Source organism: Numenius arquata, chromosome 4 (assembly GCF_964106895.1).
Source record: "Numenius arquata chromosome 4, bNumArq3.hap1.1, whole genome shotgun sequence".
NCBI lineage: Eukaryota > Metazoa > Chordata > Aves > Charadriiformes > Scolopacidae > Numenius > Numenius arquata.
This window is the reverse complement of record NC_133579.1, coordinates 73,391,908-73,408,952: the sequence shown is the minus strand read 5'-3', so window position 1 is coordinate 73,408,952 and position 17,045 is coordinate 73,391,908. Positions and strand designations below refer to the sequence as shown.

The following is a 17,045-nucleotide window of genomic DNA, read 5'->3' as shown; positions in this document are numbered from 1 at the left end:
AGGGGCAACGGGCACAAGCTGGAACATAGGAAGTTCCATTTAAATACGAGAAACTTCCTTCCGGTGAGGGTGCCAGAGCCCTGGAAGAGGCTGCCCAGGGAGGGTGTGGAGTCCCCTTCTCTGGAGATCTTCAAGCCCCGCCTGGATGCAGTCCTGAGTGATGTGCTCTGGGCAACCCTGCTTTAGCAGGGAGTTGGACTAGATGGTCTCTAGAGGTCCCTTCCAACTCCGACAATTCCCTGATTCCGTGAACGCTAGTGCTTCAGTCACTCACGGGCTTCTATCACAGCATCTCCCTGCTGTGCCTCAGAGCCAAGTTTTACAAGAAAAATGGAAATGGAAAAGATGGTGGCCACCATTTCTGGTAAAAGCATTGCCTTGCTGCTTCTGCTTCTACTCCTACTCTCTTTCTCCGTCATTTCCCTTAGCTGAGGGCCTTTCTGCTATGGGGTTTTAGGAGAGTGCACATCACTCCGGGGTTGTATAAAGAACTCCTATCAGCAGCCTGCCACAACGCAATTAAACCCAGGATTGAAACGAACAATAAATAAAGAGAAAGACATACAGGTTTTAAATATAGGTTTCCATTAAAAGCATTACAAAGACAACTTCTCTCATTTTGAAGACAAAGAAAAAAATCCACTTCTACTAAAAAAAAAAAAAAAAAAGAAAAAAATTTTAAAAATCACCCCTTTGCATGTAACTTTAATGAGGAAAGGTGCAGGGAAGGGAGGGAGAGAGGAGCTGGAGAACTAGCAAGTGTTCAAAAAGGGCGGATGCCCTCCATCTCTGTCATTTTGCAATGGCACCTTCTTCTCACACAGTCAGGTCAGAGAGCCAGAGAGTCCTCACGTGGAGGATTTCACCACCTGCTCGTAAGGGGGAGGCGGTGTGTTGCAGTAGGAAGGCGGGGGGGGGTAAACCGGGTTTCCTTGCGGGGAATTGGGCTGGACGTGGAAAGCCATAGCCATGGGATTCATCACAGGTCCACCTGGATCTGTGTAATACGGCACTCCGGGTTGTTGTGACCCTGAAAGAAAGAAAAGGAGAGAAAAGGTATCAACAACGGCAGGGGAATCAGGCAGCGGTTGTGCTTTTCCAGGGGCTGTGCTCTGAACTCTCAGACAAGTTTTCTCAAAGTGTTCATCAGGGTAAAGACAAGGACCTGCCTTTTCCCCATTTCAGAGAAAATCCAGGCTTGCGGGGATTTCACCTTGAGATTTCACCAGAAGAAAGCCAACCGCGTCCTGGGCTGCATCAAAAGAAGCGTGGCCAGCAGGTCCAGGGAGGTGATTCTACCCCTCTACTCTGCTCTCGTGAGACCCCACCTGGAGTCCTGTGTCCAGCTCTGGAGTCCTCAACACAGGAAGGACATGGACCTCTTGGAATGGGTCCAGCGGAGGGCCACGAAGATGATGAGAGGGATGGAGCACCTCCCCTATGAAGACAGGCTGAGAGAGCTGGGGTTGTTCAGCCTGGAGAAGAGAAGGCTCCAGGGAGACCTTATAGCAGCCTTCCAGTACCTGAAGGGGCTACAGGAGAGATGGGGAGGGACTCTTTGTCAGGGAGTAGAGCGACAGGACAAGGGGTAATGGTTTTAAATTGAAAGAGGGGAGATTTAGATGAGATACTAGAAAGAAATTCTTTCCTGTGAGGGTGGTGAGACACTGGAACAGGTTGCCCAGAGAAGCTGTGGATGCCCCATCCTTAAAGGTTTTCAAGACCAGGCTAGATGGGGCTTTGAGCAACCTGGTCTGGTGGGAGGTGTCCCTGCCCATGGCAGGGGGGTTGGAACTGGATGATCTTTAAGGTCCCTTCCAACTCTAACCATTCTGTGATTCTATGATTTTGCAGGCGATGGAAATTATTTAGTGAAAGAAAGAGCATCGCTGCCCCAACTGAGTACCACCTGAGTCCCTCTCAGTTCCCTGGACAGAAAGGCTGCTGGCAGAAAGGAGAGGCGTGGGATCCCAGATGGACAAAGGGGTTTCTTTGCAGATCTGACACCTGCAGCCCTGACTCAGGTGTCAGATCTTACGAGAGGACTTCACCAGTTCTTTTGTGGTGTACGGATCTGCCTGTACGCCAGAGTGCATCTCAAATAGATCACTTCCCTTCAAGGCAAGACCCGGCTAAGGAGTAAACACGTATGAAGCAAAAACCCAAGCTGAAGCCAATTCTGGCTGGCCAACACAACGGGACAAGATTGCTTCGCGCAGATTAGATTTAGGAAATGATGTTGGAGCCTGCAGGGACAAGGAAAGGAAACATATGATCAAAAGCAAAATTCCTTAGCTGTGACACATGATGGCTAACAGAGACTGCTGCCACCAGGAATAACAAAGGTGGCATGTAGCCCTCCTCAGATATCCCAGCAGGTGTTGGAAGATGACTTAATGCCATTCCAGCAATTAAGTCACAGACTGTCTCTATCAGAATATGTAAATTAGTTTTCTTCTCTTTCTCTCTGTCTCTAAATAAGACTGGACTGGAAAGAAAATAAATAATAATCACGGCTGAGCAACAGGTTTTCTTCTTTTGGTGCTAGTCTGTTTTTCCTATAATGACACAGCCTCTCGTGGATTTTCCACTCAATCATTCCTTTTCCTTTGGCCCATCTGAGCAAAGAGGGCTGCTCCACAGCCTCTCTTCTTTTGCTGCGGTGACAAGAAGACCTTGTTCTGCTTCTATCTATAGCATCAGGACGCGACTGAGGGAGAGCCAGGCTGGGAACAGGAGCCGGGTCCCACCTCTCCAAAGTCTGGGCTAATACCTTTTTCTATAGCCTTTTTCTTAAGCATTTTTATTTTCAAGTTCAAGCTCGCCCAGCTCTGCACTTCTGCAGTTTCCATCCACACGGGGAAGTGGGAGAGGGCAAGGCAGCTCACTGCAGCTTGCTCTTTAAGAAAACAAATAAATTTTCATTAAAATCTCCATGTATTATTATTGAATTGGGGGGGGGGGGAAGGAAGTATGGACACCCATCTTTTGAGATATATTTTCAGCTCATTAAACCCAGCAGAAAACAACACCTGACCATCAATTTCCGTGTGGGATCAACTCAGTATTTGTTAAGTCTCTACAAAGGGACCCAACTTTTTCTAGCACCTGAGCTGACAGTTTGGGGCTATGCAGGCCAGACCTAAAGTGAAAGATACCACCAGGTCTGCAAACTCCTGCTTGTAGGTGAGGTGTCCAATCCATTTTCCCAGTCAGACCCACGGAAAAAGCACTCCCACCTTCAGGCTGCTGCCGGGATGGCAGAAGATGCTGTCCTTATCTCTGAAGGGAAAGGAGGGAGAGATGGGCAAGGAGCCACGTTTCACGGGCTCCACCTCAACCGTGAGCTGGCTGCTGCTACCAGATATGGAAAGCTAGAGGAAAATGGCTACTAATACCCATTGCTTTTGCTGTTGAATATTCCTAGAATAGTAGGAAAAGTAGAAAAAAATAATTTGGTGGCATCAGCTCAGAGCCCAGAGCTTTAAGAAACAGCAATAACAGCCTGGAAGCAGGTGGTATAAGCAGGTTGCCAAAGGGCTTATGCTTATTTTGTAGTTGCCCACAATTTGCGTTCCGTGAAAAACTAAAACCGTGCTCTAAAATTAAACCCAGTATTTGCCAATCCAACCAAAGACGCTCCCCGTTCACATAATCTTGAGGTTATTTTTCAGGCTTAAAAATATAGTTTTAGTTCGTTTGGCTCCCTCCCAATAAATGCTCTCTGTGGAAATGTTTGTTCAGGCAGGCAGAAAAACAGATGCAGAATGGAAGCCCTAAGAAACCTTTACTATGTAAAAAAAAAAAGAAAAAAAAAAAAAAAAAGAAGGCGGTAAAGGAAATGTTAGTTTGCATCTGTAACATCTTTTTATCCATTTAGCCCTTTGTGAGAGCCGGGGGAAACACCTGTCCACGGGTACGTGCTTAAGGGTGGAAGAGCGAGCATTTCCAAAGCCCGTGCAAGGCACGTGGGTGTGCAACAGCTGGCGTGACCGGGGAAGGAGCCTGAACGCCGCATCCCTGCACAAGGTTCGTAGCCACAACTAGCCAGAGAGGGGTTCAGGACACTTTTCTAAGGAGGCTGTCTTGATGCAGCCACAATATTACACAGATGTAATGGTTCAGAAGATGACTTTTGATAACGAGGTTTGAGGCAGCAAATTTTCAGAGAGATCTGCCTTCTCAATACGAAATATTTAGTTGTATTTCCACTTCCGAGCCAGTATGAAACAAGAAAAAAAACCCTGCGAATTCCAAAACAGTTGTCAGAAAAGGTAATTATCCTCTGCCTTCGGTTCTCTCTAAAAACATGTGGCAAAATGACAGCCTGGGAGGAAAAGTGTCAGCGTACCAAGCGTACCTGAGGGGGTGTGTACGCGTGTGTTTTCGCAGGCACAAGTTAGCACTGGCTTATGCCATCTGGAGAGCAGTTAAAAATGTCTCGGTTTGGCCTTGCTGAGGCAGGGAGAAAGGCAAGCACCCGAGCGTGCACTCAGATACAATCTCAGCACCGTGGAAGGTCTTCCAACTAGAGACAGCTGGATTCAAAATGCTTCCATAAGGCACAAACATCTTCTGCTTACAGGCGACTCTGATTCTGCTGGATTCTCCCCACTGGGTCTATATATAAGCAGCCAAAGGGTAAGAAATGGGAAACTTAGAGGAGCCATCACGAGGTAGATCCTCCTGATGATCACAGCCATTGCTGCCCAGCGAGCAACCGGACCGAGAAGGGGAGAAGGACCATCGCTGCAGAAAAACTGTAGCCCAGCAAATCAAAAAGAGAAGACTTACAAGATAGTTAAGACCGCGGAAGAAAAATATTAGGCTTTCCCTCACCTCTGCCAAACGTTATCAACTGTATTTAAAACTCTTCCTTCATGTCACTGTTCATTTTGGATACGTATCATTTTGTCTACGCTGCAAAGTGAGAACTTGCTATCCTCCTTCCATGCATGGACACACAGCTAATGGTATTAGGAACCAAAACAGAATGGAACTGAAAGTCCTGTCACCCTGGGATTCAAAAACACTGCTGCAGCTGAATTACATCCTTTGGAAGGCAGAAGACTTCACTCATCACAGGAAGTGGTGGCAGGGTTTAATGCAGTGCAATTCCTTGTCCAAAAGCCATAGTTTCCAAAAAACCAAACCAATCAACTCCCCAAACCCACCCTTTTTAAATGCCTGGGTAAGAAATTAGTGAAACTTGTTTAATGAGCAGTCTCTGACCTGATGCAGTGTTGACTGGTTGTCTGGTGTAAGACACGTTAAAAGTAGGTTCTTCTACTAGTGGAGGAGGGTACATCCGCCTTCGGATAAAGAAACCGGCTCCACAACAGAACAAAACTCCCATCATCAAAAGGAACCTAGGCAGAGAGAAGAGGGAAGTCAAAATCCACCCGCATTCAGCCTATTTGTTGACAGAAACAGACCATCATCTAGCAATCACCAGTCTATGAGTTTTATCGGGGTTTCTCAGATGGGCTGTCACTTGAGAGCAGGCCTGTGTTATTTTGAGATGGCCACATCTTGGAGCATTTATGGATATAATACAGACACCTTTAGCAATTAGTACTATTGGCCGATGTTTTCTGGCATCGAAATACAAATCTGATACTAAAAATACAAACCTGAAACTAAAATGCCCTTGAACGTTTGGGAAGACCAGGTTCATACCTGACCTTTGCCACCAGGATGCTGAACTGAAATTCCAGGTCCGTATAATTTCAAACTGCATCTCCTGGATACAAGCCTCGCTTTTACAGCATCAAGGCCGGCCAGAAGGTTTCTGGGGGACTGGCTGTACAAAGAGGAACACTATTCTGCAGTTGCCCTTAAAATAAAGTTATTAGATGTTCTTAATTTACTCAACAGCAATTTTGTCTCCCATGGGCAATACGGTAGCCGGCATTTAACGTCAAGCCAGAAGACTGAAGCGTTCAGCACTGAAGACGACAAGCTTTGCTTTGTGCTTCCTAGATGGAATATACATTCTCAAGGAGAACGACATCGTATTGCTACAGTTCCGCTCCTCTCAGCTCCTTTTCTGACCTGACTAAACTGTCACACAGAATCACAGAATGCTATGGGGTTGGAAGGGATCTCTGGAGATCATCTAGTCCAACCCCCCTGCCAAAGCAGGTCCACCCAGAGCAGGTTGCACAGGAACGTGTCCAGGTGGGTTTTGAATGTCTCCAGAGACGGAGACTCCACCACCTCTCTGGGCAGGGTTGGACTAAATGATCTCCAGAGGTACCTTCCATCCACGTATCATTCTGTGGTTCTGTGCACACGGCAGCGAGAGGTATTTCATGCAAAGGGTGGAAATGAGAGCATAAGGAGGTCCCGTTTCCCTGAGCCAATATTAATACATTCCCTTTTGGCAGCGTTCCTGCAAAGGATTTGTTCCAAACAGAAAAACAGAGATTTACGACGTCACCCCAGGGATTGAGATGCAGAGCTCTTCAGTTATATCAGTAAGGATTGTACACTGAAATCCCACAGTCAGCTTCAGGAAATCTCTGTATTATTGTACATATCAGGCTTCTGGTTTTCGGTGTTTATTTGTTTCAATTTTGAAGGCTTTTTTTTAAGCAGTCTTCAAATTCTACATAAAAATGCTTGAAATCAGGTTTTCTAGGAGAGCTTTTGCTTTCTCTCTACCGTAATGAGAAGGTTTTATTCAGGTGCTTTCTTAAATTCCTCTCCTAAAAGAATTCACCTTATTTTTTCATTATGCATGTAACAGTGATTAGTTTAAGCTTTATCCAGATTACTGAGCTGCTGGTTCCACAAGCTCAAATCTTTCTGCCTTCTTTTCCCTTGCTGTCATCTCCAGTGAAATCCTCACAGCCATAAACGTACCTCTCTTTCTTTTTAATTGAAGCCTCGGTTCGGCTGGCAAGAATGTCTTAAGCCCTGCCTAAATGCACAATCCTCCTTATACAATCCTCTTTTAAAACAGAGCGCCCAACAAAACTGGACAAAATGGTAGTAGCTGGGACACGCATAAGGAATTCAGCAATTTTGGATAAAAGTGGGATCGCTGACTGTACAGACCAACAGGACACAGAAGCAGGAAAGGTCAACCTCACATGAAAACACTTTTCCAGTGTTTTCTCACTACATCGGGAGAATTTTACAAGCAAGAAACCAAAGTCCTTGCATTTAGACAGTGTACACATAAACTGAATAAAGTACCTATTTTACTTTCACATCCTAGGGTTGGGTTTCAAGGCTGATTCAAGTCCTACAAATGGGACAAACAGAAAATTGCCAAAGGCTCTGACCTACCAAAAATACCATAGTCGCTGGATAGAGAGAGCTCTTACACAGCATCTGGAACCACAGCAATCCTCATAGGAGCGACATCTGCAGAGAAATAGAGAACAGGGTGTTAGGGAAGTGGTTGTCACTCAGAGTAAAACGGCATTCCCCGGCACTGATGCCCCTTCACACCCCTGCCCGAGCCATGAGCTTGGGAGGCAAAGCCTCCTGGAAGTGCTCAAGCTCAGGTTGGATGGGGCTTTGAGCAACCTGATCTAATGGCGGATGTCCCTGCCCATGGCAGGGGAGTTGGACTAGATGATCTTTGGAGGTCCCTTCCAACCCAAACCACTCCGTGGGTCTATGAATAAGAACAGACTACCCTTGGCTGGTGTCCCGGTTTGAAGTAAAACCGAACCAATTTTCTGTTCTGTAACTTTCCATCCTAGCCAGGCCTCCTCTAACTCTCTGAAATTAACGGCACATTGTGGAGAAAACTGCTCGTTCTCAGAATGATCAGCCCAATGTTTGTGCTCCATGCCAAGGGATGGTGAGCAGGGAGGCCCTTGCTTATCCTTATTGCTGTAACAACCAAGGGCAGCCCATTTCCTTATTTGCCCCCTTAGAAGATCGGAAACGGAAAAACGTAGAGGGGTCACATCGGTGGGGAGGAGTGGACAGGAGAGGTGACCCAAACCTGACCAACTGGGCTATTCCATCCCATCTGCCCCACGCTCAGTATAAAAGCTGAGGGATCAAAGGGTCAGCCCCTTCCTGCGATGGCCGACGTCCAGAGAGGACTCTGTCTGTTCATCTGCCTTTGATCCCGATCCGTGTGTTCCTGACTCAGAGCTGGAATCCAGTTCCCATCCATCGCCGAGTCCAGTCTGGGACTTCCCCAGTGCCTGCCGGTGACGTGACTGTCATCCTGGGAGCTTGATACGGTTTTGTATATACTGTATCTATTTCATTGTTTTCTTCTTTATTTTTATTTTAATATTAATTCTTCATTAAAGTAGTTTAGTTCATTCTAAACTTCTGAATCTCCTTATCTCTTTCTCCTCCTCTCTCCTCTTTTGGGGGGGTAAAGGGAGGGGGAGGGCCATCTGTCGGTCTGGTTTTGGTAAATTCAGCCGAAACCGCAACAGCCGGATAAAGTTGTCAATCACACGTACACATCCATGGCACAGCTCTACCACTCTCCTATCACCATAGCATTGCTCAGGAACTTTTTGCATGTTATTGAAAATTTTAAAGCCACCTCAAAAAGTAGTATGAATGTAGTGTTTAATTCTCTCTAAAAGGACACGTTATAAAGAAAAGCAGTATTACTGTGTTTTCTTTCACAGTAAACGAACACTGCAGACCGCAAACATGAGCCATTTGGGGTTTTATTCACTGCATCAAACAAGAATTGAAAAGCTGAAACTGCCAGATCTTTCATTCTTTGCAAATCAGCAGCTTCCAAACAGAGAAACTACTGAGTGCAGAGAAAACTTCAAGCATACTGTTCTTTGCAAATTTATGGCATTTTTTGCTTCTCAGAAGTTGCATTGGACTGCAACTGCAAACAACTCCCGTTATTTAAGTAGGCTTTCCTCCAAAATAAAAAAGCAAACAATAACCCACTTTTCAGCTTAATATTTCGTATGGAATAGAACTGTTTGAAAGGCTTTATAGCACCAACCACTGTATGCACAAGTTACAACTCCACTAAAAGCCAGCACAAACATTCAGCGTCCTCTGAAAATTTCTGTGGTAACTGCCATTTCCCACACCAATGAAACGCTCTATGTATCTAAAAAGGACAAAGGTGATACAGAAACCACGGTATGTGACAGACTTGGATGAGCACGTTCAGATTAACGTATCGACATGCCGAAAGAAAAGAGGAGGTTACCGCAACCGGATCGATCTTTTTAGTGGTGTTCACATCTGTATGCTCAATGCATAGTTTTAATTAAGCATCTGGTTTTGGAAAATTTACCCAACTGCACGACTGTGCTCCCATATTTGTATGCAAAGCTAAAGAAAAAAATCAATTGGATAATTGTACAGACAATTACACGTTTACACGCTCAATTAACAAGCCTTCGCTCACAATATACGTCCAGCCACATAGGCTTCAGCCTCTAACTTGGGGACAGAGGAGGATGCAGCCAGAGGAGGATGCTCTATAATCAGTTGTTTTGCAAGTGAAAACGGTTACACAATCTCCTGATGATAAATCGGCAGGATTTATTCAAACAAGCCGGAGGATCCGGCACGATCAGCACGGCAAGGTCCATTAATATACTCAGGCACCCGGTCTGAGACTCGAGCAGGATAAGTTGCTCATGCCAAAAGACAAATCACCCACTTTGGTATCCCTGAACCTCAAAACGACTCAAACTCCAACCTTTCTTCTTTAAAGCTTGCCAGGACCCGAAGAAACCGCTCATACTCAAAGCTACCGGGTATCACAAAACTACAAACAAGACTTAGCAAGTCAGCATTAACTTCAGTCCAATCGGGACCGAGGAATTCCATGCTCCCCAACTGGATCAACACAACAGGAGCTTTCAAGACACGTTAAATGCATGGACAGGATCAGGCCCCTTTCAAAACAGGGTGGCAGACGCTGCCTTCTGTTAAAACAGTGGTCATGGTACCCCTTGTTGCTCTTTAATACGCTTCTTTAAGCGCCATCCACACTGATGGGCACTTGTTCCTTTTGCTGATGTTGTGCATCAAGGAGTTTTTAAGGTTTGTCAGGACAGAAAAGCAGATCTATGGCGCGGAAACAGAGCCTGTAAATCTAGAAGGAATGAGGTGGAGGTAGCAAATGAACATCAGTCTCTTCCCTTGTGAGCAACTTGCGCTAGCAAATAAAACTGCTTCCCACCCATTCCTGCTGCTCCATGTTTTAGAAGGAAGAGCCACACTCACATCCATGAAAGAAAGGAAATGAGTTCCCAACATCGCCGGGGGACTGGTTGGACTCGATGATCCCAAGGGTCTCTTCCAACCTGGACGATTCTATGATTCTATTCTATGATTCTATGACTGCCCTCTTGTAACCTTTTTTTGAGGCAAGTAAGGCTGTTATAGAAGGATTTTAGGGATGTGAGCAGTCTTTTATCTGGGTCTCCAGAAGCTGGTTCTATCAGCCCAGACACACCTACACCTGACCACAAGCAGGATGGGGAGCGGATGCATCAAGCTGGCTTCTGGCCCCAAAACCCTTTCCCAGATCAAGCCCCAATGACTGAACTTGTATTAAAAGCTAAACTAAAACAGGGAGGCTTCACGTACACCTCCATCAGGCACCCCCCCTTGCCTCACTTATTTTGCATCTGTTTTCTCCAGAGCCAGAAGAGATGGGAAAAGGTTATTTTAAAATACACAATTATGGTCACTCAAACCACCAAAATTAAAACAGCATCTGTACAGGGAGCATAGTACCTGAGTTTACTTTTTATTTTTTATCCCCAAATTGTCTAGGCTACAAGTCAGCACCATTTTTTAAGCCTCAGTGGCTTAGCTTTTCTTCTGCAAGAGAGGAAGAAAGTACCAGCTGGAAGACAAAAAAGCTCAACTGCTAAGTGTTTATGAAGCTCCTGAGACCACTGAATGGCAAACAAACAGGCCATCAAAGAGAAGTTCCGTCTCCTACATGGATGACTGCACTTTCAAATGCCTGAAAATGATGTTGCAAAGGCTGGAGGAGTCTCTCACTGCGGCTGTGTGTACAGAAGCTCCATTTTACCACAGCCAGTAAGCTTTCCGAGGCAACTCATCCAAGGCTAAGCACTGCATTTGCTGGGTGGATCTGCGACGCTAAATCAGGATCACGACTTGGAGGGAAATCCCTTCGAGACCTGACACTACTAATCCTTTCACTTTTTACCCATAAAACCAAACAGTCGCTTGATTTTGCATGCCTGCGAGGACAGATGCAAGTACAGAATCACAGAATGCTATGGGGTTGGAAGGGACCTCTGGAGATCATCTAGTCCAACCCCCTGCCAAAGCAGGTCCACCCAGAGCAGGTCCCACAGGAACGTGTCCAGGTGGGTCTGGAATGTCTCCAGAGAAGGAGACTCCACCACCTCTCTGAGCAGCCTCTTCCAGGGCTCTGCCACCCTCACAGGAAAGAAGTTCCTCCTCACGTTGAGATGGAACTTCTTGTGTTCAAGTTTGTGCCCATTCCCTCTTGTCCTGTCACTGGGCACCACTGAAAAAAGACTGGCCCCATCCTCCTGACACCCACCCTTTAAGTATTTATAGGTGTTGATCAGATCCCCCCTCAGCCTTCTCTTCTCCAGACTAAGAAGACCCAAGTCCCTCAGCCTCTCCTCCTAAGAGAGATGCTCCAGGTCCCTCATCATCTTTGCAGCCCTCTGCTGTACCCTCTCCAGCAGTTCCCTGTCCTGCTTGAACTGGGGAGCCCAGGACTGGACCCAGTGCTCCAGATGGGGCCTCCCCAGGGCAGAGCAGAGGGGGAGGATGACCTCCCTCCACCTGCTGGTCACACTCTTCCTGAAGCCCCCCAGGATGCCCTTGGCTTTCTTGGCCACAAGGGCACATTGCTGGCTCATGGCCATCCTGTTGTCCACCAGGACTCCCAGGTCTTTTTCCTCAGAGCTTCTCTCCAGCAGGTCAGCCCCCAATCTGTACCGGTGCAGGGGGTTATTCCTCTACAGGTACCCATGTGGAGGTGCCTGGAATCAAAGACGACACCATGATGACAACCTGCTGTTTGCATTCCCCAGCAGCCCCAACAAAGGCTGGAAGAACAAACGGCCCATTTGCTGATACCGCTGTCGGGTACCACGGAAGCTCTGCTAATCTCTTGTTCTTGATTCAATGTGCTACCAAAAAACAACACAACTTCTGCCAACATCAGTCCCAATTACAAGAAAATGAACTTACTCACAAAAGCCATATTCATTAGCAGGCAAAAGGCAACAATTCAATCACCTTATTAATGGGGTAACATACAAGCTTAAGTATAATCAGTCTTTGACGTACTATTTCTTATTGCCTGACAGCAAATCCCAGCAGAATTAAGACCCTGGTTCAGAAGAAAACAATTAAGCACACACACACATATACTTATTGAATTGATATGCATATCCCTTAAATTAAACTTGTACTTTAGCTCTGCTTAACAGCAAAGAACCAGTTGTGCCCAATGCCAGATGAAGAACAAGCCTTACTATGGATCCGAACTGGACTGAGCCCATCTCTGACAGAAGATGTTTCTAAAGCCCATTTTCCTCCTTCCACACATCAACAACGATCCCAAGAACTGCATTTCCCTAGGGTAATGCTTGTTTCCGAGATCAAAACTTAACCCATTACATAGGATAAGACATTATCCATTAGTTACTTTCCTAATCTGCAGGGGAGTTGGACTAGATGATCTCTAGAGGTCCCTTCCAACTCTGACAATTCCCTGATTCCGTGATTCCCCAAGCGCACGGCCTTCCTTTTGCAAACTGTCTGCAATGCGATTTATGATTTAGAAGGTACATCTTTTCATTCATAATTCAGGAGAGTGAAAGGAATGCATCTGCATGTCCAACGACTTGTCCTGCTAACACACCATGGAACTGCTGCGTCAGAGATCAAAGTTACACCACCTGAGCACAGCAACAAGCTTTTTTATACGGGCTCACACTTAAATGATGCTGAACTTCTTTCCTTAACGGACAAGCAAAGCACAAAGTTTCATGTAAGGGTATACGGGATGACCCAATTCCCAGACTTGCATGTGTTCTGTGGATAATAACTGCTCAACAAAACGATCCAGAAGCTCTTTTCCACTTATACCTGCATCTACACATCTGAACAAGCCCCTTCTTAATAGAGCTGCTGCAGGAAAAGAGCTGCATCTAAAAATAATTCCCTGACTGACACTTGCTAAAAACTGGAGAAATTAAAGAGGTAAAGCAAGGATTGGAGTCTTCAGCAGATTGTGTGGTCACAGTGGTCTGATAACATCCCCTGTCCTCACCCAACACGGGTAGTCCCCATCAACGCCTTCCCTTTGAAATGCAGGCCATACTGTTCTTAGGTTTTGTCTCTAAACTGTTTGCGTACGTGCCGAAACCTGATTTAACATTTAAGATGTTTGATTAGCAATGTCTTTTGGAGGAGTACAACAAGACATATATTGTTAATCCACGTGTAGTGGCAGAAACCCTCCTGCAGACACAGGGACAGAGGATGGGAGGGTGAAAGAAAGCCACAACCTCCTCACAACAACCAGATACAGTAAACTGCATGATTTCTAACCAGTGTTCTGTAGCCAGAACCGGCACAGGCAAAAGACCAGAAGGAGAATCACAAGCGCTGACAAGAACTGGAAGGGATGAACCGCTGAAGGCTGGGTCACCTCCAGGCAGACTCAACGCTGAGCCCTCAAAGCCAGAAGGCTCAGGTCTGCTACCATTGAACAGATGAAGGCAGACAGCTGAAGCACCCAGATGTGTTTACTTGTTCTAGGACAAAAAAGTTAAAAAAAAAAAAAAAGAAAAAGAAAAAAGATTTAATCTATTTGGAACTCAGCTGCCAGGATACAGAGATGCTGAACAGAGAAATATCAAACGAGCCGTGAAACGAAAAGGAAAAAAAGCAGGCAACCATCACAAAGTGACTAGTAGAAACAAGTCTGGTGAAGCTCAGAGTCTTGTCTGTGCTATGAATGAGGAGTAATGCCACTGAGTTCAACGGGACTAGACACAGCTGCCACAAGACTCAGAATTAGATCTGACGGATGAGGAATGAGGAAGAGCATCAACAGAAGGTGTACCAAGTAACTGAGGGAGTTATTTTTCTACCAAGTTTATTTCACCATCGATTAATTCATTTCAGGCTGTTCTGTATGTGCATTTCCACCTTTCTATAAAAAAGCAGTTTTCAAAGCAAAGCCATTGCCTTACTGCTATGTAAGGAAAGACCCAGATTATGGACTGCATCCACGAGGAAGAACACCAGCCAAGTGGAGGGGCTTAACGCTACAAGCATGGTGGAGAGGTTATTCTAAGGAATCCATTTTGCTACAGCAGCCCACTGAACATGGAAAGCAAATAAGAGAGTCCAACTCTGCACTCAGGAGTCACACCTAAGTAATGATTTCTGAGTCCCAAAGTGGTTTAATATCTTTCCAGAAAGACACTGAAACACAAAGGCCACATCCCTCCACTGGGCTTCACTTAAATGCTTGAGAAACGGTGTATTACCAAGGTCTTTGGCTGGTGGAGCACAGTGACAGGCAACATCTACCTTCCAGCCTCGGTCCTAGAGTTGGTTGTGTCTCCTCGGCACGTCTTTGTACACAGGCAGCCCTAATTTTCAGACGGGACACAACTCCACCACAGTTATCTGCAGTCATAAGTTCTCAGCACCCAAAAGCATTTCACTTCTTTTCTTAGACGCAGCAAAGGTGATCCCTCGGAGCATGCAAAAACAGCGCCTTGTAAAATGTAGGTCTGATTTTGGGAAATACATAATTATATATATAACAAATACAACTGCTTCATAGATGAACGCAGCCGTGACCTCAGCAGAACGTCTGCACTTGAGAGTAAAACACTGCCACTGGTACCCAGGTGCTTGATAAATCACTAAGTCCTTAACTGCATAAGAAAACGTAAGGCAAAAGGAGGGAAGAGTCTGTCGGGTCATTTTTTCTACAGAGTAGAAACAACAAAGACAGAAACAATATTTGCTCAGATTAGATTTCCTGTCTGCTTTGACACAGCTAGAATCTCCTACAATAAGACAAGATACTTGGCTCCTGTCCTTCACACAGACATGAAAAACAAGAGCAGGTAACAGCTGAAAAAGGGATTATTTCCTCAATTATTCTTTAGGTAAAGAGCCCATAAACACCATCTCCGTGCAAGAACTTGGCAGGGCCTGGAAAACAAATCATATGAAGAGTGGTTGAAGGAGCTGGGACTGTTTAGTATGAGGAAGAGGAGGCTGAGGGGAGACCTCATCACTCTCTACAACTACTTGAAAGGACACTGTAGAGAGGTTGGTGCTTGTCTCTTCGCACAGGTAATTAATGACAGAACGAGAGGGAATGGCTTCAAGCTCCAACAGGGTAGGTTTAGACTGAACATTAGGAAAGAATTTTTCACAGAAAGAGTGGTCGGGCATTGGAACAGGCTGCCCAGGGAGGGGGTTGAGTCACCATCCCTGTGTGTTTAAGAGATGTTTAGATGTGGTGTTGGGGGATATGGTGTAGGGGAGAACTTTGTAGAGTAGGGTAGATGGTTGGACTCGATGATCCCAAGGGTCTCTTCCAACCTAGACGATTCTATGATTCTATAATATGTTAAATTCCCCCCTCCGTCTTCGGATGGGACAAGAAGCATTTGTTCAGCTGCTCCTATCAAACCGACCCTCCTACAAACCTTCTGTGACCCAACTGGCTCTGGCCATAACCCCAGCCCTCTCTTCTCAGGCCACAAGAGGAAAGCCACCCTACAGTGGGACTCTCCTTGCTGTCTCTAAAGGCAGCAAAGTCTCACCACACGGATTTCTGGCCGGCACGTATCCATCTAGCAACCTTCTCTGCTCCTCCTGTGGCAGAACCTAGTAAGAACTGAGACGGTTCGGGCTTTGTCCGGTGGCAGTATATGGTACCTTAAACAACCATTTTTCAACATAGGCTCCAGCCTTGCTTTTGCAGAACAAAGTAGAGAAACAGCATAGCTCAAGGCTCTGGTCAAAGTAAGCTAGAGATAATCTGTATGGTGAGTTTTAATGTTCTGGAGGTGGAATCGGACATTTCTCACACCAACAGGAACGAGTAAATCATCAAGTAAATCATCAGGCCCCTTATTAAACACACGATTAGCTCTTCGTATCTCCAGCTGCTCCCAGTGGGCGAGGAGTCCTACTGCATCTAATCGCTGCTTTGGGAGATTAAAAGCGATCTGCTGACAGGGGGCGATGGGTGTCCATGAATTTGCTATCTGCCTGAATTTAACACACTAATGCACAGCAAATCTTTTTTCTCCACCAAGCCCGTGTGTAGGATCACACAGAGAGACAGACATAAGTACTAATGGCCAATAGTTAGCTCCCACCAAGCCTTTCAAAATTTTAATTCAGGGTGTCCCTATCCAGAAAGGGTTAGAAGCTTCAAGATGACTTTTGGGGTTAAGTGCTCCTTCATGCTGTCCACCGGAGCACAGGCCGGGTACAAGCCTACCTGTCCCACTGAAAAGCCACCAGAAGAAATTGATTCTCAGTCTCACGTTAGGGTTCTTGCCCAGGAAATGGAGGAGTTAATGCCCTGATGAATATTTCAAGTCAAACAGCACCAACGGGATAAGCCACAACTATGGGTACAGCATCCTCTGGAAATGAGACGGGGTGGGACTGGGGTCCCTGCTCCACCTCAGCCAGAGCAGAGCCTGGTTTTAGAGGAGTACTCTGCTGGAAGACAGAGACTGCCTCCCTTTCCTCCTTCCTCCCCTTTCTCAGAACAAGCTGCCTACACCTGGTCAGCCTCCAACTCTCAAATTGTTCAGAGCTTCAAATCTCAAATGAGGTCAGTCACCTGCTTGATTGCCTGTGACGGCTGAGATATTAAATCCCTCTCCCCTTCTCAAGACTCACCCCCAGAAAGTCGAGTTGCCTGTTAATTTGGTAATCTAATTCTCCTCGGGTTGCACATCGGACAACCCATCCATCGAAACAAATTCCAGTGCTTGGCAAGGCATTTAAGTGGCTGGGTGATTAGAGCAGTCAGGAGTAGTGTAGCGATAGGA

General features: G+C 46.0%; 1 protein-coding gene across 1 annotated transcript in view; it reads right to left on the bottom strand.

Moving 5' to 3' along the window:
• Positions 1-564: 564 nt before the first annotated feature.
• Positions 565-17,045, bottom strand: part of VOPP1 (VOPP1 WW domain binding protein) — a 74,253-nt gene continuing 57,772 nt past the window's right edge. The window contains exons 3-5 of the mRNA XM_074146694.1: positions 7,297-7,374; positions 5,233-5,369; positions 565-1,030 (exon numbers count right to left, since the gene is read on the bottom strand). Of these exons, the coding sequence (XP_074002795.1) occupies positions 849-1,030; positions 5,233-5,369; positions 7,297-7,374 (397 nt within the window). The 3' untranslated portion in view covers positions 565-848. The remainder of the gene's footprint in view (positions 1,031-5,232; positions 5,370-7,296; positions 7,375-17,045) is intronic.